At 38.7% G+C, this 16,420-nt stretch overlaps 1 protein-coding gene across 5 annotated transcripts in view; it reads right to left on the bottom strand.

The window, feature by feature from the left end:
* Positions 1-16,420, bottom strand: part of VWA3B (von Willebrand factor A domain containing 3B) — a 113,099-nt gene that overhangs the window by 48,091 nt on the left and 48,588 nt on the right. For 4 of the 5 annotated variants that reach the window (XM_073352884.1, XM_073352920.1, XM_073352930.1 and 1 more), the window contains exons 14-20: positions 15,303-15,401; positions 13,727-13,909; positions 9,765-9,892; positions 8,009-8,193; positions 7,239-7,376; positions 6,041-6,080; positions 5,771-5,927 (exon numbers count right to left, since the gene is read on the bottom strand). In XM_073352884.1, the coding sequence (XP_073208985.1) occupies positions 5,771-5,927; positions 6,041-6,080; positions 7,239-7,376; positions 8,009-8,193; positions 9,765-9,892; positions 13,727-13,909; positions 15,303-15,401 (930 nt within the window). The remainder of the gene's footprint in view (positions 1-5,770; positions 5,928-6,040; positions 6,081-7,238; positions 7,377-8,008; positions 8,194-9,764; positions 9,893-13,726; positions 13,910-15,302; positions 15,402-16,420) is intronic. The other variant, XM_073352910.1, reaches the window with a different exon arrangement.

The following is a 16,420-nucleotide window of genomic DNA, read 5'->3' as shown; positions in this document are numbered from 1 at the left end:
TAAATGCAGGAACCCTACAAATGAATTCTTATGAGGCAAGGGAAATTAAGCTAGCTAACTCACTATTTAACTTCTAAATGGAATGAGCAGCACTCTCTCTAGTCTTAATCTAATAGATAAAGGGTAGAACAGAAAGGATGCAAACAGGATCTACAACATGAACATACTATATATTGTATTGTTTTAATACACCATTGTATTATACTTCTGAATACAACACCAGCTTATTGCCATCTATTTCTACACATAACATGCAAATAGGGAATTTACTTATTTAAACATTTTAAATGTCATATCTTATACTCTAGGGGCAGATTCCCCAAAATAGTTAGGTTCCTAAAGATGCAGATAGGTACCCATTGTGATTTCAAAAAATCAAAGTAGGTTAGATGCTTAACCTCCCACTGAAACCAATGTCATTGATTTCAATGGGAGCTAGGCGCCTCACCTGCATAGGCACTTTTGAAAATTGCACAAGGTGTCTATCTACATTTTTAGGTGTCTAAACATCTTTGAAAATTTGGCTCTAGGTGCATGACAGGATCTACAGAAGCACACTTCATTACAAAAACAACACAGCCAGACACCCTAATAAGGGATCTTAAAGAAAAGAGGGAAGTGAGACCTCCCACAACTTCCCAACCCCCAAACAAAAACATTACCCAACCCATCTTCCCACAACCCTTCAAACAACTAAACTATTCCAGGGTAATTCTGGAAAAACTCCAGTGCACAGTACCACAAGGAAACATGGGGTACAGGAGGAAGGTACTACTGTGTTCAATGTACCAACACAGATTCTGCAAAACGTCTTTTGTCTCAAATGGTGCATTTAAATCTCTTTCCCAATGTCCGGCTGAGTTTGGAGCATGGATGACAGAGAGCTGGCCGAAGTTCAATCCTGATGAAACTGACGTACTGTTGATGGGTTAGAGAAAATGATCAGAAGATGCAATAAAAAAAAAAGTGCCTCTAACTGAAAGTATGTCTCTGCCATGTGTTACTTGTGTCTGTATCATGGGAGTCTGGCTGGATTCCCAGTTATTGCTAGATGATCATCTTTCAGCAGTAGTCAGGTGGCTTTTTCTCCATCTGCAAGGTTCCAACCTTTTCTTTCTGAGAATGACCTCTCCACTGAGATTTATGTATTTGTGTCACCTCATTAATAGACTACAGCAAAGCACTTCACAATGGAGTACACCTTAAATCCATTCAGAAGATAAAGCTAGTGAGAAAGTGGCGCTCAGTTGTTCATAAACGGAGTATTTTGTCCAAACAGATGAGATCAGTCTTTGCACATGGGGAAATACTCAATGAGCAATGCCTGCCTCTGGATTTCCAGATGCAGTTCAAGCCCTAAACAGCCTGGGACCTGCTTATTTGAGACCCCACCTGTTTTCCAATCCCATACTGCCACAGTTGAGATCAGCAGTTTTGCTCAAGCTGCAGTTCCCTTTATGTAAAAGGGGTAAGAGGCTGGCAGGATTTTCTCTACATAGGCTCCCTTTTCAATGAAATGTGTCTCCCCAGCACCACCCTTTATCCCAACAGTACAATACATTAAAATTCAATATAACTTCTCAAAGAATGGGTATAATAGTCTGAGTGGCACTCAAAGGATAGGCAAAAATACATACATTATTATGGCATTAAACTTATTAAAGACACCACAATCTTCAAAGCAGATACACAAAAGAATCTACAGAGAAGTATTCCTCCAGAACTACTAGAGGGGGACTGTACATTATGCTAAACAGCCAGAACACCTTTTATTCTGGATATGAAACTGATGGATTGTGTAATGAATTAATCTCTTTGAAATAGCTCAGGTGAAACTGCCAGGGCACACAAAAATGAAAGAGCACATGAGCATGATGTTAATGAAGAATTGCCATGGTAACCTTTTTGCTTGCTTCTCTATTTCCAAAATAAATCTGATGTTAGTGCATTAATGTTTGTAGAGGATGAAAATAAAAATAATGTTGTCCTCTAAGAAACCAAAGGAGCATTCTACCCCAACAAAACCAAGATCTGAGGAGAAAGAATACCAACAATTGTGTACATATTTATGATTCTGAATGGAGCCTTTCAAAGTATAGGAGCAACAAAGATTCTTAACGCAACCTCACAATTCCTGCTCAAGCTTTATAATTAGGGCCCTACCAAATTCATGGTCCATTTGGGTCAACTTCACAATTATAGGTTTTTTTAAATAGTCAATTTAATGGTTTCAGATGTTTACGTCTGAAATTTGACAGTGTTGTAACCATGGAGTCTCAACCCAAAAGAGCAGTGGAGGGTCGCGGGATTGCCACCCTTATCTCAGCACTGCCTTCAGAGCTGGGCTCCCAAGCCAGCAGCCTCACAGCTTCCTCCAGCCAGGAGAGGTTCCCAGCTGTGAGTCTGACTTGGCCCTGGGAGCAGCCCCTGCAGGAGAATAGGAAGTCTTGCCCCTCCCGAGCCCAGCTGGGACTAGCAGCTGGAGCTCACTCTCCCCTACAATAGCCAGATTTCACAGGGAGATCAGATTTTATAGTCCATGATGCATTTTTCAAGGCTGTGAATTTGGTAGGGCCCTATTTATAATTAAAGTCACACCCTATTCTCAGCTTTTCCTTCAAGTGTTAGCATGGGTTCCAAAGGAGAATGGGTTCCAGGGCTGATAAAGGTAATTCTGTTGACTCCACTTAGTAGTTTTAATTCCTTTCCTTCCTTTACATACAGCATATTTGTGACCTGCAATAATGCAGGTTCCAGCATTTCAGGCCATAACCTACCATTAAGCTATTCATTGGATGTCTTAATGAAATCAGTGGGGAAGTTCTCTGTAAAAATAGGTTTCAGAGTAACAGCCGTGTTAGTCTGTATTCGCAAAAAGAAAAGGAGTACTTGTGGCACCTTAGAGACTAACCAATTTATTTGAGCATGAGCTTTCGTGAGCTACAGCTCACTTCATCGGATGCATACCGTGGAAACTGCAGCAGACTTTATATATACACAGAGAATATGAAACAATACCTCCTCCCACCCCACTGTCCTGCTGGTAATAGCTTATCTAAAGTGATCATCAGGTGGGCCATTTCCAGCACAAATCCAGGTTTTCTCACCCTCCACCCCCCACACAAATTCACTCTCCTGCTGGTGATAGCCATGGGCTATGGCCATGGGCTATCACCAGCAGGAGAATGAATTTGTGTGGGGGGTGGAGGGTGAGAAAACCTGGATTTGTGCTGGAAATGGCCCACCTGATGATCACTTTAGATAAGCTATTACCAGCAGGACAGTGGGGTGGGAGGAGGTATTGTTTCATATTCTCTGTGTATATATAAAGTCTGCTGCAGTTTCCATGGTATGCATCCGATGAAGTGAGCTGTAGCTCACGAAAGCTCATGCTCAAATAAATTGGTTAGTCTCTAAGGTGCCACAAGTACTCCTTTTCTTTCTGTAAAAATAGTTGGCAGGAAAGGAGTGTTAATTTATAACTGGTTCTAACTAGAAGCTGGGCAAATAATTCATTTTTTTGGTTCTGCCAGCAAACTGAAAGATCAGGGAAAATCAGTTCATTTCCAAAAAGGTTTGGAATTTGTCAACAAATTGAAAAAGTCTGTTTCAGGTCGGGTATATATGTTTCCCTTTATAACCTTTAGTTCGGTGGTTAGGAAAATGTTATGTGGGAGAGCCAGTTTCAAATCCCAAATCTGGAGCAGGGACTTGAATTCAAATCACAGCCTGCCAGGTAAGCATCTACTTCCAGGCTATAGACTACTCTGGGTAGGTTGCTCTCAATCTCTCCTGTTGAAGCTGTTCCACTTTATTTAACTACTTTAAATATTCAGTGGGCCAAAGTGAGAGTGACTCTATAGTCTGGTGAGTAAGGCACTGACCTAGGAGATGTGGATTCAAATCTTCCCTCTACCTGACTAAAAGGAGGAATTTGAATCCACATCTCATACCCCTCTTTCCCCAAGTGAGTACTTTAATCACCAACTATAGAGTCACTCTCACTTTGGCCCACTGAATATTTAAGTATTTATACAAAGTAGAACAAACACACTCTTACTTCCCTCAAACTGACCCTGAAAAACCTTCCCCCAAACAAAACTGTCAGGTCAGATTCACGAACAGTTTTGTGTCGACCAAAAATGCATTTTTCAGCAAATAAACTATTTTTTTCTCATAAGAAAAAAATTTGCCCAGCTCTATCTGTAATTATGTCCTTGAACCCAAAAATGCCTACAAATATTGCATTGCTTGCTTCCAGCTATACCACTATATTCATTTCAAATATAATGGCCTAAATGGCCTAAATTCATCCCTATGGATTAATTTGGCCCAATAATATCTAGATAAAATACTTCTCTAAAACAGCATTTGCAGAAAGGTGGCTCAAACTATTCTAGAAGGCTTTTAGTTTTTACAAGGTGCTTCTTGCAAGCAGTAGTTATAACAAATTTTCAAGATTATTCTGGAAAGATGAAGGGAATGCTTCGGAGACTCTCCATGGGGAGACCTGAAGAGAACAGCTGGTAGGGCTCTCCAGAAAAGAGCATAGGGAGTAGTGACAATTGCCAGGAAATAGCCCATTAGAATTGTGGAAATTCACAGTTTCTGTTATGTGACATTTCATACCCAAATTCACTGTATTGTGCTGGTTCACACAAGTTTTTCTTTATTCGGTTTTGGCAAACAGACTATTTTCATGTATGAAATATGAAAATGTGTACATTTATGCAAGGTTTTTATGCAAAAAGACATCTTTCTTTTAAAAAACTGTCCCTCCCCCCTTTTTTTTTACTATCAGAAACAAGCTTGATATTTTTGGCTATTTTCACTAAAATAGTGAGCCTATTTTTGCTTTAAAAATCTGAATATCACAGCAAAAATTACTTTAAAAATGCACCCAAGTTGGAATTTAAAACTGAAATTTAAAAAAAATCTTAAATTGTGTGCAGGTTCACATTTTGTTATGAATATCTCACTCAGGTCTACATCATATCCCATTCACAAAGCCTTTACCTCTTCATTATTCAGTTTAAGCTCATGCTCTCCAGCTTTTCCACTGCTGTGTTATTTTTGAAAAACATATTATTTAGAACGATCTGCACAAATTCTCAGCATGTATAGAGAATACACCAATACAAGAATTCCTCCAGGGATAATCTTCCACAACATGGATTGCCCTTTGAGGAGGGCATAGGTTCATATTTCATGACAAATAATTCAGTGGGAATTGTTAACCCTCAGAACCTCACAAGAGGGACTCAGCACCTCTCAAGATGGGACCCTAGGTCATTTCATTCTGTTCTTTTATAAAAGCACTCTAGAGAACGTGTAGCTCTGAGAACTTAGTGATCCAGGAAAGCTTCACCAGTTTACTAGCTGACTAACTAAGCCCAAAATTCAGAACTCCAGTGATTTAACAAATATCATTAATGACTATGGCCTATGAACAATTTTTGAACCCCTGGTGGCTGCACACTGTCACCAACTGGTATATAGGCAAGAAATGCAAATGCAAATAGCATTAAGCTCTATTATCTTGTCACCCTGCAGGAAACAGAATTAATAATTTTATTTTATCAATATCTGTTGTTAATAAATATTTCCAAATGTATACAGTACATTTACTGTGAATAACCCACACTCTGCCGTGGACACTTGAGGACATAATTATTCAATATTTATCTAGATGAATAATAAAAAAATAATAATAAAAAATAAAAACAATGGTAAATTTTAAGCTTCCTCTGAAACAGCATAAGAGTTTTACCTCATCAAATACTTTAGAAAGAACATGTTTGTCTAAAACCGGGATGTATTTAGTACTGTGAGGAACAGCTGTAGGGGCTAAGGCATCCATTATGGTGAGTCGTCTAGCAACCAAACCATGAGTCTTTAGCCAATGAGCTGAAGACGTATCTAGAGAACTAAAAATAAGAGATTGTGAGAGGTAATATCAGACAGAAACATATTTGGTAATATAGCAGTTACGGAAAATAAATATAAACCACTACCACTTGTGTGTGACACATGTACATACTCTTTAGATGTTCTTTTTGCCACCTTTTGTGTATTCAGCTCTGTGGAAAAACATTTACAAACTTACAAAGGCATCATGTAATGATTTTGCACAAACACACACACACACACACCATGAAGTAATTAGCATAAGCTCTATCTGAGCCTATTAGAAGTGCTACTAAGGCTGTATAATAATGCTTATTCCAGCTACTAAATTTATTCATGAGAATTAATCTCTCTTGTGTTTCAATCGTGGTGCTTGAACACTCACACTTCACAAGAACTAATAAAAACAAAAAATGTAAAGGTAGATAAGCACTAGGGCTATGTCTACACTGTGCAAGGTGTCTACACTGTGCACCTTACAAAGTGCAGCCATGCCATTGTAAGGTGCACTGTGTGGCCACTATTTCTCCCAGTGGCAAAATAAAATCACCTCCGATGAGGGGCCAGTAGCTTCATCGCCAGGAGCACAGCTCCCACCAATGAAGCGCTGTCCACACCAGCGCTTTTCGTCGCTACAACTTTTGTCATTCACGGAGTGTTTCACACCCTCAAGCAACAAGTTTTAGCTACAAAAGTGTCAATGTAGACAAACCCTAATTTTATCATTTCAAAATTATTTTAACCTTTGTTTAGATTTATAGCCTTTACCCAAGAAGGAAGATTCACAAAGCTTATTCCTCAACTCAGGCCACAAGTAACATAACTTAGTGTCACTGGCATCTCATTAAGCTAATATACAATTTTCATGTTTCTTTGATTACAGTGAGCATATCTTAGATGTGCACCCTGTTCAGGAAAAACAACTGTGATTCAGATGTGCCTTCAGCAGTCTTCAATTAAAGTATTCTGCACTGCCTTCATGGAAAATGACCCTGCCAAAGAGACAGCGTATCGACAGTGTGCAAGGATCTTGAGGTCCGTCCAAAAAAACAGACCATTCTTTCCCTTGCAGATGATGCTAAACTGAATGCTATTTACAGATGTGTGAAATTTTATTCAATTTTTCAATCAGTATCCATCATATTTTAATATCTCAAATTTACCGTCCTGCTGAAAATGCTTCCTTGACCAGGTCAGTGAAACCCAGTCAGAATTCTTTTTACTGCAGTTTACAAGCTCATCAACAATTCAGCTCTATCTCAAATGTGCTACCACCAGATCTAAACAAATTAGAATAACTGACTGAAATTCCCCCAGTTGTGATAACTTGCCTTTAAACACAGTTGCAGATTTAAGGCTATTTCTGAGCAAACAACCCTTTCTTTCAGGAGATATCCTCTCGTCTGGTCTTTCTTCATAAGACATCGCTCGATGGCCCAGGGTCCTGAGCAGACTAGTCTTTGTTTGCTCTGCAGGTATTCAGACAGAGAGAAAAGGACAACTAATCTACATATCAAACGGCTGCCTGCAATTCTTGAAAACACTTATTTGGTTTTCATCCCATGTTCTTAAACGAACTGTCTTAGAGAAGCCATCACAGGTAACAATACTTCAGCACTAATTGTTTCTCTGTACTTTCCCAAGGGTTTGTTTTTTTTAAAATTAATGCTGTAGCTAATAAAACACACACATGAGCTCTTCATAATAACCACAAACAATGATTCACTTATTTGCATGAAGAAGAGAGAGGGGTTAAATGCCTACTATTAACTGAACTGCTTACACTGTATTTTTAAAATTTAAATCAAAATAGTTTAAATTAGGCATTCCCCTGCAGGGTATGTAAGCCAACCGTCAAAGCACTGTACCAGAAAGTGCAAATGACTGGACATTGACCAGTCTAGGGTAAATGTCCAAGATGAACAAAATGCAAAAACGATGGAAGATAAATTAGAGTTTTAATATAATGTTTTGTTTAAATAATCAAATGTTTTATTTGCAACAGAGATAAGGAATTTTTATTTTATCATCGACAGAATCACTTCACAGTGGATGAATAAATTCTGTTGAATAATATCCACACTTCATTTTAGATAGTTACCTGCATACAGTGCTGACTTCCTTCTGACTGGACTGTCACAACGAGTTTGCCATACATCTACTGTACGCTGGTGTGAAGTCAGCAATGGCTCTTCTGAGGCACAGTATGGCCTACTGGTAGGAGAGGTGTTCAGCTCCTGAATGTGTGTGGTTACAGAGGATGCAGTAAGAGTCTGCTTGTGATGCCTGTTTATGAGTGATAAAGACAAGAAACAAGCAAGTGAATAACCTTCAAGAGTATAAATGCATTCGTAAGGAACCACTTTTTAAACGTTAAGTTTAAATGTATATGGCACTTAAATACCGATTTCAAATGCTCTGCAAGACTGCAAAATGATTCACATTATTTTACCACGGTCTTGATTTCACAAATAGGTTAAAAATTGTTAGTTTTACTTTCACAGGTTCACGTAAAAAACCCTGATACACATGTAAATACTCTATCCTTTACTGAGACCAGACTATTCTAGTATAGCTGCTTTGAATTCTCAAGGGTGGAGGGAGGAGAGTGAGCCACCCTATAAATAATAAGTGATATAAATGTCTCTAATAATGTTAACAACAACAACAACAAGAAGCCCTAAAATAAACACTTTACATATTTTTTTTATACCGAGCTGCTGACCTACCATGCTCCTACCATGCATCTTAAATCATTCTGCACATCCTCTATAACAATAAATCATGAACTTTTGTTTGAATTCAGATCATTTTTTGAAGGCAGGAGATTGTTTTCATTGTTTAAATCCTTTTTTGAGATGTATTTTTTTTGTTTTTTTATTTGTTATACGCAAATGAAGTAGGCATTAGGTGAAATAATTTCCTCCTTTTTGTTTATTTAGTGCTCCTGTAAGGTTTGATATACCTGGCGATCTAAGGCCTCTGAATTTCTATAAAATGGAAACTGTGTAATTAGTAGCAGTGAAAAAACTTTCCCCCAGTGCCGTAGGAATTTGCCTCCATCCACCATGACCTAAAGGACATCTCTAGGGACATTCATTCTTCATGCACATTAGCTCTTTGTCCAATTAGACTTCCAATGAGCTTGTTAATTGGTGCTGAATGTGGTGGTATTTTTTTGGGGGGGTGGAGGGGTGGGAACTGGACTGAGACCATAAGGATCAATATAGAATGAATGTACAAACTTGTTCTGTGGGATCACAAACTGAAGGGACAAACTGCTTTTTTCAAGCATGTACTGTCTGGAGGAGGCAGAAGAATACGCACACTATCTGAACTAGTTTCAGAGTAACAGCCGTGTTAGTCTGTATTCGCAAAAAGAAAAGGAGTACTTGTGGCACCTTAGAGACTAACCAATTTATTTGAGCATAAGCTTTCGTGAGCTACAGCTCACTTCATCGGATGCATACCGTGTGCATCCGATGAAGTGAGCTGTAGCTCACGAAAGCTTATGCTCAAATAAATTGGTTAGTCTCTAAGGTGCCACAAGTACTCCTTTTCTTTTTACACTATCTGAACTAGTCCGTGTTACTGCTGCCACCTTGGCTTACACACCATTTTGTTCCAATTCCAAGCAATACATTTTAACATCTTTTTCTTCCAGACTTGTTTTTTTCATAAAGATTCTTACAATAGTATTAATTAAAGATTTTTCAACCTTTCTTTGCAAAAGGAAAATATCTTAAGGAGAATGTTAGAGGTGAAAAATGCAAAATGAAGACAAGACAAGAAATTTAACGGGTAGCTTGAGTAACCTATAGAGCACTCTGAGGCATAAAGGCAGTTTGAGAACATACTTATTTTCACAATCTTTTTCTCCATTACACCAGTTCATCATCAGACATTCAGTGTGAAAGGTTTGCACTTTCTCAAGATCTCTTTCCCCCTGTTCAATTTCTCTTTTTAAAAGGTATATATCTTCACTCTGCCAAAATGAAAATTGAATGTGTTACTATAATTACACTTAAGACATGCTTCATTCATTTACAGAAACAATTCAATAAATAAGTTTTTTGGTGTAGAAAAAGGAAATAACATTTTGGATTGTTTGGATTTTTTCCTCGGAGTTTCCCTCATTTCTAAAACAAAGTTTGCTTTGGTCCCACACCAAACATAGACTGACTATTAGCATAAAATTAAAAGGGAGGGAAATGATGAGGGCAGTAATTTCATGTTCCCACAGAGAAATATCCTTTAGCAAAGGACAAGCACGCTGATGGCAAAAAATAGCACTAACGTGTATTTGGCAAGACAATGTAAGCTTTGTAATTTTCTTAAGAAGATGACTGCAATTACCTCACAAACCAGTTATCTCTTTGAAAAATTTTACATACTCCAAAAAAAGACATGAATAGCCCTGTTGCTCCAAGTTTTTAGTTACATACCTTTTGCTTCCCTTGTCCATGTTTAGTGGTGGTATTATATTACAGCTAAGTTCCAGTAACTGACATGGTTTCCCTTTTACTGTTACACATTAAAGATACATTTTTTTTATTTTTCAAACAATTACAGCAGCATATCAATCAAACAGGCCTGATTCTGATCTCATGCCAGCGTTACACCTACGACTGAGAGTAAGGACTAGCCGTATAAATCCGATGAAGTGAGCTGTAGCTCACGAAAGCTTATGCTCAAATAAATTTGTTAATCTCTAAGGTGCCACAAGTACTCCTTTTCTTTTTTCAGTATAAATAAGGCTTTGAACTTAAATGAAGAGATTGTATCAGCATTAAACATGTCAGGAAAACCATATACTGCACCCACAAGATAACAAAAAGAGGTACAGGGAAAAGTAGAAAACCTGCACTTTATTGACCCCATTCATGCCCATCCTGACACTTTGCACCCGCATCTAAACATCAGGTTCATGTTTGATAATATTTTTAAATGCCCCAAATACCCTAATATATTAAGGGCCTAATTCCACAATGTGTTGTGCCTGTTTTAGTAATCTCACCTGTGCAGAGTAAGTGGAAACTGCATGTAAAACATTACCAGTGCAGAATGGTAGCATTTTACACCAACTTTACACAGGGGTAAGTAACTACAACAGGTACAAAGCAGTGGAGAATCTATCCTAAATGATCACTGGAGAAAAGTGCTGCTATAGTCATATGCCCATTATTTACTGATGGCAATAGTACATTGTTCCATTTCTTCAGGAACATTTTGCATCAGCTCTATTGACAGCTTTAAAAAAAATTGGTTGCACTATGTACTATTCTCTTAACCAGTCATTAGTATTATTAGACAGTCCTTAATATTATTATTGTTTATGTTTATAACTAATGTACATGGGGGGAAAAGCACTCATACTGATCTTAAGGTGCCTTTGATTTAATTACAAGTACAGTAATATAAGAGACAAAACCAGCAGTTTTCCTCAACTTTAAGACAAAGAAAATAAGTAAATAACCTACAGGAGATTAAAATGAAACCGAAGTAATACCCACCTAGGCTGATCAGATGTCCCGATTTTATAGGGACAGTCCCGCTATTTGGGGCTTTTTCTTATATAGGCTCCTATTACCCCCCACCCCCTGTCCCGATTTTTCACACTTGCTGTCTGGTCACCCTATACCCACCACACCCAAAATCCCATCTTTATCATGTCCCTGCATCTCCAAAACTTGGGATAAAAAGCTGCACCTCAAAACATGCCTGGAAGGTGAATAGATTTGGGCTCTTCTGGACCAGAGATGGGATACAGAGTGAATTCCAAAGATGGCTCCAATATTGCCCCACTAGTGCAAGAGCACAGCATGCAAATGATACAAGCTTCATCCTTCCAACCTTTCCAACACATTCTGGATTCACACAATCCACACCAGCTGAGCTATAAGGGCATCTAGTACAGCCTATGGAATATTTTAACTGCATTATTTCTAGTCTTGCTTCTCTGAATTATGGTTTGTGATGTTCAAAATTTCATACTACTCTCTTGTTCCTAATTATGCTAGTTCTTATTCCACTTTTCCTTGTGTTTGGGGAACTAATTAATTGGTTGTATGCTTTAATTCAAAACAAGAATACTTAAAAAAAAACATGATTATTTCTGGAAGTCCATGAAGAAATTTACTACTGGGGATTTTTAGATTGAGCTCATTAATTACACTTGGTAGGTCTGTGCTGTTTTTGTAAATTTAGTGCTTATGGATATGGTTTTATTCCCTCCTGTACCCTCTCCCTCCAGTGGCAACTATATGTCATAACGTTAGGCATGAAACTCTCTTTAGCTATATATGCTTGCATTAATTAACAGGACATTTATTGTTGAAGTAAAAATCATAGATCAATTTCAGTTCAGGTGTAAGCATAACTCCCATTTGCGACACCAGGAATCACACCTGCTTTTTCCGGGCAGAATTTGACCTCCATGTGTTTTTAAACTAACAACACCCATATAAATATACTGTAACATTCTGTACCTTGGGGGAACATATTGTAAGCCCCATATTCTTCATTTTCATATAATTGTGATCTCACATATAAAGCATGCCTTGTAAGGTATCAGGGGAAAGATTATGATCTGCTGAAAAACATTTCTCTATCCATATATGTGTATCATTAATGCATAAGAAGTTATGAGAATTGTGTTGTATGGTGGTCACTAAAGCATTCTGTAAATTGGGGAATCAGCCAGATATTAGCTCCCCAGAGGCAACAGCAATGAAAGAAACCAACGCCTGGGCAGGGTGTCAAACAACCCATCAACAGCCATTGTCCAGCAAGGGAGCTACAATGACTCACCTGCAGGAGGCCCCAACAGGACAATTGCTCAACCTTGCTTGAAGAGACTCAGCAATGCCACACAGACATGCCTGGACTTGTGTTCTACAAGCACATGGACTGAGAGTATAAAACAGGCAGAGTGAACACATACTGGGCCCTTCTCCTGCCCCACCTATGCTGCAAACAACCAGGACACTGAGAAGTCAAGACTCCAACAGAGGAGACTGGCCCAGGTTTAAGGAACAAACCTGTAGATTAAGGGCTGCACTATTCAGTGCGGTGAGAAAAACTGCTTAATCTAGTTGCTGCCCAGTCTAACAGGGTTAAGAGTTCAGACTGCGTGCTTATATTTTATTTTATTTTGGTAACCACTCTGACTTGTTATGCTTTGACTTATAATCACTTAAAATCTATCTTTATATTTAATAAATCTGTTTGTTTATTCTACCTGAAGCAGTGCGTTTGCTTTGCAGTATGTCAGAGACTTCCCTTGGGAGAACAAGCCTGATACATATCAATTTCTTTGTTAAATTGACTAACTTATATAAACTTGCAGCATCCAGCAGGCATTACTGGACACTGCAAGATGGAGGTTCCTAGGGTTGTGTCTGGGACCAGAGATATTGGCTAGTGTCATTCGCTTGCAGGTAGCTGGGAGCAGCTTACATGCCAGAGGCTGTGTGTGAACAGCCCAGGAGTGGGGGCTCTCACAGCAGAGCAGGGTAAGGCTGGCTCCCAGAGTCAAGGATTAGGGAGGCCTAGCAGATCACCGGTCCAGAAAACACCAGAGGGGAACATCACATATACATTAAATGATATTTGTGATTTAGGTTTGTTACGACCTAATAAAATTCTATCACTGAGCAATGGCAGGCCTGGAGCTTTAAGATCACTTCAGCCTGACTGTGATTAAGTGATTAGCCTCTTTCCTAAGTCACATACTTATCAAACTGCATATATGTAAGCTCTGTTGTGCCGTAACATGCCATGAAGATTCATACTCTCATATTTAGTTTGAAATACTCACCACAATAGGCTCTGGAGCTTCAGGATCCGTCATATAAATATTATAGTAATGAAATCGTCCTCCTGTTTCAGTTGACAGTTCATGCAAAAATTTATTGGCCTCTGTATCATCACAGTTGAAAGATATGGTATGAATAGGAACTTTATGACGAAGTAGGATTTGGGTCAGAATTGTTTTTGGTGGCTGTAAAAATTAAAAAATAAAATATAATAAATAGTATTAAATATGCTGCAGATAAACAACTATTTAACAAACACTGTACAGAATTTCACTAGCCATGGCACTGCTTGTAGGACCAATCCCTTCTGTTCAAGGCACAAAGAAAAAGAAAAATATTTGCACTTTTCCCTAAAGATCCAAGAGGATCCTGGTTTATAACACTACCTGAATCACTGATTTACCATGTGAGCTTGAGCAATACACTTCAGGTATAATTCAACTCAACTTTTAATCTAAGTAATATCTAGACTTTGCTGAATGCCAGATGTTGCAACTGAGCTGAATTTTCCCCGGTAAATGAATTATTTTTAAAATGCCTCTATCAGCATATTGGCCAGTTTTCACCATGAACTATAACTTAAATTTTCATTTTTGTCTCTTTTATAGCACTTGTAGCTGAACTAGAGGTGCTTTCCTTTCAGTTTTTGTTTGCTGCATTATATCTTCTCAAACCTCAGGCCATTTTGTGCTAAAATAACACAACTTCATCTGCTATAAACATATTGGCACAAATTTTGATCTTACTTCCACTTATATAAACCAAGAGTTTGAAGTTATTCCAGAACTATACCTTGTGAAATGAGAATCTGACCCAATGTTATCAATAAGAGATGTTTTACATTATACAAACAGCAGTTTACAATAGAACAGATACTTGAAAAAAAATCTATGATAAATTTAAGTCAACAGCTAATTTTCTGCCTACAATATTTACTACAACATCAATTTGCCAGAGATGGGATAGCCCTTATGTACTTCCAGCAAATGGATGGAAGAGGATCTACATGCCTACTTTTTTGCACCTGCTCCCCCAGAATAACTTGTTATTTGGGGGTGGAAGGAAGTATTGTAGTTGGAGGGCCATCTCTTTATCTTCTTATTAGTCTTTCACTTTCTGGTTCTCATGCAGCACACAAGACTGCAATGTTTCAGTTGTAACACTGAAGGGGAATCTTTAAATCCAAATATACTGTTGGATTTGCAATTTTTCTGCATTTTTTTAATTCATGAGAATTTTTCTCTTAATATTACCTCATATACAAGTTTTACTATTTAATCTTAGATTTTAAGCTATCCCTTCAGCCTTTTAGCCAACCACCAGCTGATTAAAAAAGCTTCCTATAGAATTAAATTAGATGCCATAAATCAGATAAAACAGGGTTGCCGTAAGAGAGTAAAGGATATAAACCCCACTACCTCTAGTTTAGAGATTAATTGTATCAATTTTGCAACAGACAACCTCACAAGCTTGAGCCTCCTGGATATTTTATTCATCCCTAAAGCTGTGCTTCAGCATCCTACTACTACCACCGAATCATCACACTACCCCATCTCTGTTTTCTTGTTTCACAAATACCTGGTCAGGTCTCCCATCAGTCAGAAGATAAATGGCTTGAATGTCACTATCAGCAAGCGCAATTTGAAGTGCTTTGAGCGTATTTGTGGAACTGCCAACCTAAAAACCCAAATGAGATGGGGGGGAGGATACACAAAATACTGTTACACTGCTAAAAATAGACCATCAGCTCTTTTCTAGCAATTACAGGAGCAAATTCATGATAAAGCAGTGACACGGTGTAAATTACATGTTGAGCGTCAGCTGGTCAGAAATTTGATGGAAGTGGTAATAGTAAAATTTGCACTAATTCAGTATTCAATGGCTGTGCAAATAAGTATAACTTAGATATCAAGGGACTGGAAGAGAGGGTTTCTTACCTTGTGCAGTAACTGAGGTTCTTCAAAATGGGTGTCCCTATGGGTGCTCCACTTTAGGCGAATCTGCGTCCCTATGCCTGCGATCGGAGACTTTCAGTAACAATGCCCGTTTGGGCCGCACATGCTCTCTCCCAGTCGTAAGCCACTCCTGGCAGCTACATAGCGTTGTGCAACCAAACCGCCCTCAGTTTCTTCTCCACCATAGAGTGCATCTCTGAACTCCAAAGTAGAGATGGTGAGTAGTGGATCATCCACAGGGACACCCATCTTGAAGAATCTCAGTTACTGCACAAGGTGAGTAACCGTCTCTTCTTCAAGTGCTATCCCTGTGGATGCTCCACTTTAGTGACTATACAGCAGTGTCCCTTGGTGGAAGGAAGGAGCTTTGCAAATGAGGATAAGACAGAGTCCTAACAGAGCATTCGAGGTCAACTTGTTGTTCAGTTGGGTAGTGCTCCATGAACGTGTGGGCTGACGCCCTAGTGGCTGCTTTACAGATGTCTATGATGGGTACATTGTTTAGGAAGGCTATTGAATTGGAGAGCGATCTGGTGGAGTGTGCGATTGCCTGGGGGGTGGGCGGGTTGCAGATCATGTTGGCAGTAGCAAAGGTGAATGCACCCAAAAATCCATTTTGAGAGCCTCTGCTTGGATATGGCAGGTCCTTCAGTCTTTCCATAACGGAAAGGAATAGCTTTGGTGACTTTCTGAAGGGTTTTGTCCTTTCAAGATAGAATGCTGATGCCCGTCTAACATCTA

Source organism: Lepidochelys kempii, chromosome 1 (assembly GCF_965140285.1).
Source record: "Lepidochelys kempii isolate rLepKem1 chromosome 1, rLepKem1.hap1, whole genome shotgun sequence".
In the NCBI taxonomy this organism is placed as follows: Eukaryota; Metazoa; Chordata; order Testudines; family Cheloniidae; genus Lepidochelys; species Lepidochelys kempii.
This window is presented reverse-complemented; position numbering and strand designations above follow the sequence as displayed.